This window comes from Pinus tabuliformis, chromosome X (genome assembly GCF_031772625.1).
Source record: "Pinus tabuliformis cultivar Carrire ecotype Pingquan chromosome X, CPIR1, whole genome shotgun sequence".
Classification (NCBI taxonomy): Eukaryota; Viridiplantae; Streptophyta; class Pinopsida; order Pinales; family Pinaceae; genus Pinus; species Pinus tabuliformis.
In genome coordinates, this window is record NC_142308.1 from 241,128,787 (window position 1) to 241,140,152 (window position 11,366).

The 11,366-nt window shown below is 34.0% G+C and overlaps 1 protein-coding gene and 1 long non-coding RNA gene across 3 annotated transcripts; both read left to right on the forward strand.

Annotated features, from left to right (window-relative positions):
• The first annotated feature begins 4,427 nt into the window (after nt 1-4,427).
• LOC149139259 (uncharacterized) lies at nt 4,428-5,701 on the forward strand. 2 transcript variants are annotated; one of them, XR_016264875.1, is made up of 3 exons: nt 4,649-4,880; nt 5,112-5,650; nt 5,687-5,701. It is a non-coding gene; the product is annotated as an uncharacterized LOC149139259 (long non-coding RNA). The 2 variants fall into 2 exon arrangements; XR_016264876.1 differs by lacking the exon at nt 5,687-5,701 and having other exon boundaries at nt 4,428-4,880; nt 5,112-5,299.
• Nucleotides 5,702-7,775: 2,074 nt separating this feature from the next.
• Nucleotides 7,776-8,795, forward strand: LOC149139260 (uncharacterized). Its single transcript, XM_089450661.1, has one exon. It carries the CDS (start codon nt 7,776-7,778, stop codon nt 8,793-8,795), a length of 1,020 nt encoding a protein of 339 aa, XP_089306787.1.
• Nucleotides 8,796-11,366: the final 2,571 nt, after the last annotated feature.

The following is an 11,366-nucleotide window of genomic DNA, read 5'->3' on the forward strand; positions in this document are numbered from 1 at the left end:
AAAGTCGAGAAAAATCTAAAGGTGACTCTAGTCGCCTTCGATTTTTAATGAGCCTAAAGTGACAAGTGCTCAGATGGACCTTTTCTTTTAAGGAGTCGAAAAGGAACGAAAGTGACTACTCTAGAAATCTAGACAGAGAGATTACCAAAAAAATTGCGAAACTGCAAAATACACCTTGGTGATAAATGATAGAGAAATTACCAAGGACTTATGTACGACAGTCAATCTTCCCAAATGTTGTGTTTAGTGCATTTCAATCGATAGGGTGGTAGACACGACTCCCTAAGGATAAAGGATATCAGCCTATTGTGGTCTCCCAATATATACTCGATGGTACGGGGAGCACAAGTCCGTACTGGCACTTGTCGTATCAAAGAGGAGGAATCACCCAACCTTCGATGAAAACGATAGTTACCAGGTTTTACGACGCTGGAACACGTCTCTAGCCTAGACTTCTAGATGTGCTGCGTTATGTTCCAAAAGTTTTTATGTTCATTGAGATTTATTTTAGAGTTGATCTTGCTTAGAAGTTTGTCTTTCAAGGTTCACCACGTGATGTAGATGTAAAATTCCTAAATATGCAATCTAAAATGATAAACAGTCGTTTATGTTCTTTTAGCAATGAAAATCCTAGCTACAAAGGAAAGAAGATTATGATTTTTTTCTTTCAGCAAAGAGCATAGAGCACACACTAAATGCACTTTCCTAAATCAAATTTCGCATGCAGTCAAAATGCAAATGCACATGCATGTATTTGTTTTTTTCTTCCTTAATGTGTGAATGCCAAAAAGGAAAGCTAAGTATAGATCTGAACAATTTTCTTTCAAAGCGACATTTCTAACAATCTCTTTTTAAAACGAAAGGAAGACTAAGACGACACTTTTCGATTTCGAATTGAAAACTGCAAAACGACACTTCAAATACTAATAACTCAAATCAAGTACAATCAACTATCTAGAAGAGGAAGACTTTACGACACTCTTCTTTTGATTCAAAATGACAATTATGACACTTGCATCAAAAACAACAGTTCCATTAAGCTACTTTCGACAAAGGAAGACTGTAAATGATTCACAAATACACAAAAAATTTACAAATCCTAACTGTTGGAGGCTGAAATATGTGAAGGAAGAAGGTTCTAGCAAGAAGATACTGATCATGAACAACAAAACTACTGAATAGAGTTGAAAACAAGGAGAAAAAAACCAAATCTCGGAGAGAAAAAACAGTATCACTCAATCATCACACCTGCAACACAGGGAAATATGGATGCATCTCACTTGCAACACATGGGAGGTGCGATGCATCCAGGTTGCACAGTTATAGACAGTGCGATGGACCAGGGAATGAAACTGAGCTTGGTTTTTTCTCAAAATTTGTAGCTAAGTTCAGTGATTTAGGTTGAGTTATGATGAACAGTAAAAACACAGCATAGGGTAAGATCTTATGAGGTTCCGAGCTACCACAAGAGCAGTTAGAGTGCTTTGTAAGTTAGATGCTCATTTCATAAACCAACCCGGAGATTGACTAAAGCAACATTCGTCTACTTTGCAATTGCATAGCAAAAGAATTTCGAAGGCTAGTTGGATAACTTGAGGCTCCATTTGTAGTTTATAAAGCAAACAATAAACAAACAAAATGAACTATTCAATCCCTAGAGGAGTCACCATTTTGTTTCAAGGAAAACTAGTGTCGATTCGAACTGCTAGTCCCACTAAGATGGGTAGCTATCTTAGAAACAAACAATGAAAGCCTTTCGAGAGTTCCTTTAAGTGTGATAGATTAGAGGGAAGAAAAGAGGACGAACCTGGATCTTCCACTTTGATCCTAGCTTGATTTCTCATTTTGTTGATAGAATTTACCACTCCTCTCCTACTTGTCTTGCTTCAAAGAGTACCTATAGAGTCAAAGTAACAACAAACTATCAAAGCATCTCCATCTAAAACATCATAAACAATGCGGAATCAGAAACACATTGACCATACAATTGCATTCATAAACAATAAGATTCATAAACACATGATTATATGGAGGAAAACCTGAAGAAGTTTATTAATAGTAGTGTAAGAGAGGATTACAACCCAACTGTCTGATCCAGCATCATCCTCCCAGTGTAGAAGTCCTCTTCACCTCATGAACAAGAAAATCACCCAACAAAGCAATGTCTCTTCTCACCAACAAACCAACAGCACTTCCTTACAAAATACAAAATTCCAGCCCCCCTAGATCTCTCAGATGAGGGATCCATTTATAGATGTCTTGCAAGGGTGTGAGTCAGCTCTGGGTTTTCTATTAGTGTCATTCCATTGATAGTTCTTAGTTCCACTTGGAGATTTCATTGATCTCTTACTCATCCCTGGGCGAATTCAGAGAGGCAAGTGTCACAGGAGAAGTTTCTGGAAGATTCCATGATCATCCACTTAGCAAACTGTCTTTGCCATTTGTCTATTCTCGCTCATCGCACCCCACGGAAGGCCATTTCAGTATGCATTGCACCTAGCTAGTGAGGCAGCCAGTATGCATCGCACCTTATCCATGGAGCAGTTAGTATGGTCCAGTTTTGGCTAGTTCTGAGTAGTTTTTCAAGCGGAACTTTGGGGAAACGATGTAATCAGTTGACCATGATCCTTTAGGGTATGAAACAACACTTTTATGGAGTTAAGAGCCCTTAGTTTATGGACATATGAGTTTTGGGTTACAGTGCCCAAATATGTTTATAACATGTGTAAGGTCTAATTGGGACTTCATATCAGAGAAATCCCTCTAGTTGACGGATTTCCATCACCATCAACAGAACTAGAGCCCATAAATGACAAAAGGCCTATGAGAAATGCCCCCGAGAAAGGGACATGGGCCCCCATGACCAGAAAGAACTAGGAATCCCCACACTAAGAAAAATTAAACCAGAAAGATGACCCCTCGCTCACCCAAAAAACCGGCCCAAACATTCCCCCTCGTTGCCCAACTCCCATTCAAGTAAACAATAATGAAATTACAAACAAGGAATTTTAAAAACACTAGAGCCCTAAGCTCTATTGGTCAAAACCTAGTACCCTCGCCTCCACAATTCACACCAGATAACAATAAAGAATTTTCCCACTCAGACCAACCACTAGAAGGCCAAGGATTCGAGAACCAATACTTAAATATCTCGAAATTCTGGATAGAGTTACCTGAACATTGACTTTGAACCCCTCACAGACGAGCACAACAACAGTACCACTAGGTCGTGAAGGGAGCCTCACACTTCCAAGCCAAATCCAAGCATTAGACGACCATAAAGAACCAGCCTTCATTCACCAATCGACCCAGGGCCTAGATAATTGTTTGGTCCTCAATTGCATGCATAAATGCTCCGTATATCCAGACTAAAAACAGAATGGTTTTCCTCCACTAATCAAGATGCCAACTTTGCCCTCTAGAGAGGCCTCCTAAATGAACGAAGCAGGAAATGCCTTCAAAGCACCATAATTTCATCTATTCTACTCACTATTATTAGTGCCATGGGAATAGTAGCCTATCTACATTCGTGAAGTTTCAGCTACAAACCACAAAGCCCGACGTAGTTACCACGCAGAACATTCATAGTTATTTTGTGTGAGTGCAGATATTGACCCAAGTTGGCGTACTTCACAATTGAGTCACCTTGAATGGGGAATTCAATGACTTCATATTAAAAGAAAAATGTGTGACTCCTTTAATTCTTAATATAAAAAAAATACATGATATTTCAAAATATTAATAATAATATAAATATTTAATATTGGTCATAAATAAAATATTTTAATACTCATAATAAATAAAATATATATATATATGATGAGAAATTAAAAAACAAAATTCTCGTGGTTAAATCAACGTAATCCATTTTAACTAGAGATTATCGGAACGCCCACAAAGTCATTGTACTTTACAGTTATCGGGGCCACAGCCTCAATGCCTGACTTTGGGACTGGACCCTCTGGTTCCCATAGCCGTAGGCTCATGTCAAACTACGTGTCCACCTTCAACCGCCTTTGGACAAGTTACCCCAACCTTGCTTGCTGTAGCAACTCTCTGTCTCACCAATAAACCAACGCGACCTCAAGATATCAGGGACCCGCATCGGGAGCCTTTCGTTTCGTGATATTAGATATTATTTTCTCATTCCTATCCGTATCTCCTGTCATGTCATATCAATCTTTATCATGAGCAGCACAAGAAGTTTTATTAGTAAAATTCTTGAATTTATAAAATTTATTTCAAGAATATCTTTCAATCTTATGACAATATTTTTTACCGCCGCGACCGCCTTTCTGCTCAACACAGTTTCTTCGTTCAATCCCATGAAGAAAGATGTACCTAATATTTGATTTCCATAGGATGCGCATTAATTGGATATCGCAGTGGCCGCCGCTTACTGAACAGATTTTATTCTTAACTTCTTCGTTCAATCCCATGAAGAAAGATGTACCTAATATTTGATTTCCATAGGATGCGCATTAATTGGATATCGCAGTGGCCGCCGCTTACTGAACAGATTTTATTCCTTGAAAAGTTAAGGTTAGTCGGTTAGTGAGGCGGTGCTTGTCATCGGTACGTATGAAATGCCATATGAAAGTGATCCACGAAGAGGTTTTTCTTCTATATATATATATATGAACGATGAGATGCTCTATGTATATTGTTCTCCTGCTCTTCTGTGTCACTTGTTCACTCATATCACGATATTCAACAATCACTGTTGGATTTCGCTTCCCTCATCAGCATCGGCGATCCTTCTGAGTCCATGGAGATTAGAGTGTGACTGTCATTTGGCGCAACTCCACGATCTTGCAGCAGAGGAAGAGAGATGTTGGAGATAATTACTCCAAGTTACATTCAAAAGTTTTTAGTTTCAGGTAATTTATATACAATTTAAATTCAGGAAGGAAGTGTCAGTCATGTTAGAATTATAATTTAGAAATTGTTAGTCATTCATGTTTCAGATTAGCATATATTTTCTTGGCGCTTTTGAGTGAATTTAATCATATAACTTCGAACAATAGCAATAGAATCAATACAATTTCATGAACAACCGATAATCTCAAATTGATTATTTTATTGTGTGGTTTACTCCTCTCCATCTATAGCCCTGCAGATTCGTTGATGTGGCTTTAGAGACACAGACTCTGTCCAGTGGATGAGGGATTCTAGAGGTCACGCCTATTCAGTTTCACAAGGAGGCAGCTAGATCCCAATCAGCCATGGACTCTACGACGATCAGCGACCCTGATGAGGGATCTGAACGCCAACAGAGGTTGTTGGTATTGTGATATGAGATGGCCGGAGGCAAAGAAGAGGAAGAAAGAGGAACACTGGTACAGACCGAGTGAACAAGAAGACATGTTAAACGTTTGGTATGTGTGTGCCATCCAGGCTCTGCGGTAGAGTCCCTTGTGGGAGTTTATGCGGGTTGGGTTTTTAATGCATATTTGTATACGCACTTGTCTTTCTATTCCAGTGAGGCCAAACCAAGGGATTGTTGTTCATTCTCATGGTGGGTGGGTTAGTTGACAGTGAATGTCGTTTTGGATTCATAATAGTCTCCATGTCTCCTGATCTTATCAAGGAATAAGAATAACTGTAGTTTTATGTTAATTATATTGTGTATAAATGTCTTAAAATTTATGTTAATTATATTGTGTATAAATGTCTTAAAATTTAGCATGTTTTGTATTGGATGTCTTAAAATTAGGACGGCGGCGGTGTTACCTCAAATTCAGAGACCACTATGAACAAATCCCTTGAGATTTAAGGGATTGTTTGTGTTATAAAAAAAAGTATTCACAATAATCTTTTTCACCATCATTATATTTTTCTGGATATACGTTTTTCTGGATATATGTTTCAAATTTTAGGATGGGTTTGCATCGTATCGGCTAGAATGAGAACTGTGGAGGTTTTGGACATTTTAGCTTTTTTTGAATGGGGAAGAGCATTTGTATTATATTTTTTTTTTTTACATTAAATATATTAAGAATTAGAGTTAATTAATCAAAAAAATCAATTTTTTTTAATAAAAATATTAAATATATTAGGAATCCCCCATTAAAATACAAAATTTGCAATACATAACATTACAAAAGAATTTTTTCATAGATTTTATCCACTATTAAGATATTATAGTATGCATGATTTAGCCATAAAATTTTAGTACACTACAAAATTTGCAATACATAACATTACAAAAGAATTTTTTGATAGATTTTATCCACTATTAAGATATTATAGTATGCATGATTTAGCCATAAAATTTTAGTTCAGTTCTTTTCAATCAGATGCCCAAAATTTGCAATACATAACATTACAAAAGAATTTTTTGATAGATTTTATCCACTATTAAGATATTAAGAATTTTTTGATAGATTTTATCCACTATTAAGATATTATAGCATGCATGATTTAGCCATAAAATTTTAGTTCACTTCTTTTCAATCAGATGCGAATCAGATGCCCACAAGCTACTTCGTTCCTTTCATTTTAGGACTAGATATTTATTGGTTGCATGGCCAATAATGTCACATAAGGCACATGGTGGAATGACGTTAGTTAGTTGATAGTGAATGATTTTGACATTCACGCATTCATAATAATTTTTTCATGATCATGATGTTTTTCTCGATATATGTTTTAAATTTTTGGATGGATTTGCATAGTATATGTTAGAATTAGAGCCATGACGGTTTTGTACCATTTAGATTTAGTTTGTTGGTAATGGGAAAGAGTATTTGTACTATATATTTTTTTGGTTTATATTATGATTAAATATATTAGAAATTAGAGTTAATTTATCAAAATTATTTAATTGTTTTTTTAATAAAAATATATGATTTTCTTATATTTATTTGGGTATATTTTGTAAGTGAATACCTTACAATTTTTTTTAGCAAAATACAAAATTTACAACACAATATTACTAAGGAATTTTTTTAGTAGATTTATCTATTGTTAAGGTATTATAGCAAGTTTGATTTGGCCATTAATTTTTAATTCACATATTTTCAATTTATACCCTTAGTTAGCATACTTTTTGCTTATTGAAGTCTCATATTACATGGAAATATGCTTTGGATGAGATATCTTGGGAAATTTTCATGATGTTTTCTGTAAATTTCTCTTTTAGAAAGAAGCCCTTGTCTAGATGATGCAAGATTAGGAGTGAATCTCCCATCACTGTAAGTTTGTCCACTTAATCTTTTTTGGTTAACAAAAGTCTCTAATAGAGATCATATATCTTTGATGGATTATTTGTGGTATGTCCAAAACCCCATGAATCCCTGAACACATAGTCTTCCTCTGGACCATAAAATACCCCTCCCTCTTACCACCTTATAGTATTTTGAAACTCGTGTAGTGCTAGACAATTATGAATAATAATAATTAACATTAAATTTTAAATAATAGTAGTAGTTTCTTAATTTAGAAATAATGTGTGAAAACAATGTTATTTCACTTAGAATAAGATTGATTTTATAATCAATTTGTAGGTTAAACTTCCAACATCGTTTTAATGGAAATTCCTATCATAATAACTATTAACAAGGGGTGATAACCTTCTTGACTAGGAAGACAATTGGTTCTATAAAACATTTTTAAATTTAAGATGTATTTTTATAGGGTGTCTTAAAATTAGAAGGCGATCGTGTTGGGCAACTATAAATAATTATAAGTTATATTTGCATGGGATGTTTTAAAATGAGAAAGGAAGTGTTGTAGAAGGCCAATGTGAAAAGGAACAAGATTCATCTATCTAAATGGGATCTCATCTCGATGCCAAAAAATTTGAAGCCCTTCTTTGCAAATCTCTTTGGAGAGGCTGTTTCCACTCTAATCCATGGAGTGCCATTATTCGCCATAAATATCAAAAAGGGAGAACTGTGGAGTTCTGGTACAGGTCTGGAGCTATCGGCATCAAACAGGGTTCAGCCATATGGCTAAGTTTCAGGAGAATAGAACATTACTTCTTATGCAACCTTAAATGGAGGATTTTCTCTGGCTCCAAGATCTTTATCGGCCTCGACCCTCTAGCTGATGTCAAAGGTCCTCTACAGCTTCCAGACCCTCTTCTGTTTTATCTTCACAGATCTGGTTTTTTTACGTGGAACAGGATCATTGATCAATGGAATGGCCTCTTCCCTATCATCAAGAATGCAGAAGATCTCGGCATCCCACAGGCTTTATCTTCTTTATGGGATTCTCTCAAATTATCTATTGAACAGGTGGGCTTGAAGCGAGCTGCGACTGATGATGATCACATGGTTTGGTCGATTCCATCCTCTACAGCAACTGTCAAAGATATTTACTTGGACCTCATCCACAAAAAAATACCCCCGGCCAGAAAGATTTTCCCACTGATATGGTGGAAGCTCGCGTGCCCCCTAAAAGTGATCATTTTCTCTTGGCTCGTTTTTTATAACAAGAATCTGACTTGGGAAAACTTAAGGAAACGAGCTTGGTATGGTCCCAGCAGATGCGTTCTATGCAAGATGGATGAGGAAACAAATTTCCATATGTTCTTCTCCTGCAGGACTTCCATACATATCTGGTATGAACTAGCAATGATTTATTCCATTCAGATCCCTAACTTCTCTTCTGTGGATGCAGCTTTTCATTGGTGGGGTCATCAACATCTTCTCAATCGCCTAATCCTCTCGATAACCATCTGGAGTATATGGAAATGGAAGAACTTAAAAGTTTTTGAGAATTCTTCTTTATCTTTCAACTATGTCTTATCATCAGTCTTAGCTTTTCATCCTTCCAATGCTGGACAGTAGAATTGCTGAAGGTCATAGTGCTTATATTTTTGTTTTTGCAGTTTTGTATGGGCTTCTTTCGCCCTCCTGATGTTTCTCCCTGATGTTTTTCCATGAGACAATGATGGACTAATCCTTTTCCTTTAATGGGATGCATCTGCTCATCCTTTTATCCCAGAAGCCTTCCTGTCTCTTCTGGACAGACGGATGCTTCATGTGATCTTATCATGCATATGCTGTATATATTGCCTCAATATAAATATTAAAGCTTTTCTTTCTGAGAAAAAAAAAAAAATAAAAAAAATTAAATTATATTTGAGATTAATTTTTAAATGATAGTAAGCGTATTGAAAAAAATTTATGGTTTGAAAATAATATGTAAAAAATACCATTTGATTTATAAAATGATATTGAAAATTATTTCAAAAGATTATGTGTAATCTTGGCCATCGAATTTCAGAGAATGGGAAGTGAAGAATACCCTACTGATGTACAACGACAATACTGCAACGGCACTTATCATTGATGTCATCGAGTGGAATTGTTGTTTTCATTGTGCATCGACTTAGCAACCTCTGCATGTTCTTGATCTGCATACAGAATAATTTCTTATTATTATTATTTATAACTAAAATAATACAACTTTAATGGTCCTGTGTATGTGTATACCACAGTGCATAGAAGGTCGGTATGATAACCCTTGAATCTATAGTGCATAAAGCTCCCATGCCACTTATTATTTTTATTAAGTTTGTTTGTACGATTACGTTAATCTTGAAAGAGATCTATATCAGGAGTGCATTGAAATGAAGCGATATATTAAATTGGAGGTGAGCCAGAAACATGTTAAATGCATTTGATTTAATAGTGAATATTTGTTTAGAATGTATTTGAAAATTGTAATTATATTTTTTCGATAAAATATAAACAAAAATTTCAAAATTTTCAGAAATGAATTCAAAAAAGTTATATTTTTAACAGCTGCCATTGCAGCGTTGTTGTTCGTTAAGATTGCTCGTGACAATGGAGAATAATGTGAAATCTCACATGCATGTCCATTTAGAGGATAGGATAAGATAAAGACACAAAAGTATAAGATGCAGGATAAAGAACCAATGATGTTTGTGAATATTAAAATATCGAATTCAGGTTTTTATCTGAAATGTATTAAATTGGTGTTAGACAATTGTTTTTGTGTTCTATATTAATTTAATTGTGATAAATTTGATAGACATTAAAATATTTAATTTATAATATAGAAAATATAATTAAATAAATTTTTGTTAAATTATTATTATTATATATATATTAAAAATAGATGAAATTATGATTTGGAAAAATATAATTATGAAAATTTATTTTTATTTTTCATGAGATTCTTAATTTGTAAATTGAATTTGCTATAATATTATTGACAAATATGTTTGCTTAGTAATATAATATGACCAAAAAATCATAACATAAATACATATCAAACCTGTTTTTATAACATTTTATTTTAAATAATCAATTTAATTAAAAGGAAAAAAAACCCATAAATATTTTTGAAAAATATAAAGCTTTGATATATAAATATGCCTAAAAATATTGTAAATTATTCAGTGAAAATTAAATCCCTACAAGGGTTAAATTTGACAAATATTTACTAGTATTTTCCTTATTTAACTATAACAAATTGACCATTTTAAAATCTACATGTCAGTGAGCGTTGCAATATGAAACACCTGCGATACTAAGACTTTAAGATGAGACTTCAAGATAAGCATAAACTCACCCATAGCTGATTTTCAACTTGTCATTAATATTCTATATACTAGCATAGATTCATTTTAAGTACAGATCTAACATGAGCCTAGAGGGATCAAATTTCTTCACTTGCAAACTTTTTAGGAGTGCAAAATACAATGTGTTATTTTTCATTGTTTAAATTGCATTTTTGAATGCTAAATAGAATATATATAGGACCAAATAAAAATTAATACCATAAAAAATTAAATCTTCAAATAGTTAACATATATCTTCAAATAGTTTATTTAAAACTCTTGTTGAAATAATTTTGAAAGTATAATATTTAAGCATATTCTTTTAAAGGGGTAAGATTTAAACTTTTGATTCTTACATATTTTTTGCTTCTAATTACTTTAGAGCATATTCATTTTTTTAAACTATAGCTACATTATTTTTCTGTTTAGAACAAAATTTTGATTTTAAAAGGGCAAACTTACACATCCCACTCATACTGGGGTGTTGAATGCTCGAGCCTCTCGGCTCAAAATCACTGACAAACTTTTCTTGTTTATGTAGGTGAAATATTTGTTTTTACAAATCTATTTTGCTGTTGGATAGAGAAATAAAAAATGTGTGGTTACCAAGACAATAATGCTTTAGATACATTCACACTTTGAATTTCTTCAAATCCATGCCAACATATTATTATTACTTGAAATGTTAGAATCATCCTAAATTCTTATTTAAAAGTAGTTTGAAATTTGTTTTATTATTTATAAGGTCCTCTTAAGTCCAACTCATCAAACTGAACGCTAAAATCAGTTGTTGCTCTTCCTAATACATTAATGTTAATGAGTTTGACCA

Bases quoted from the DNA above. Each gene is read 5' to 3' on its own strand.
- LOC149139260 (XM_089450661.1), top strand. From the start codon at position 7,776: ATGGGATCTCATCTCGATGCCAAAAAATTTGAAGCCCTTCTTTGCAAA.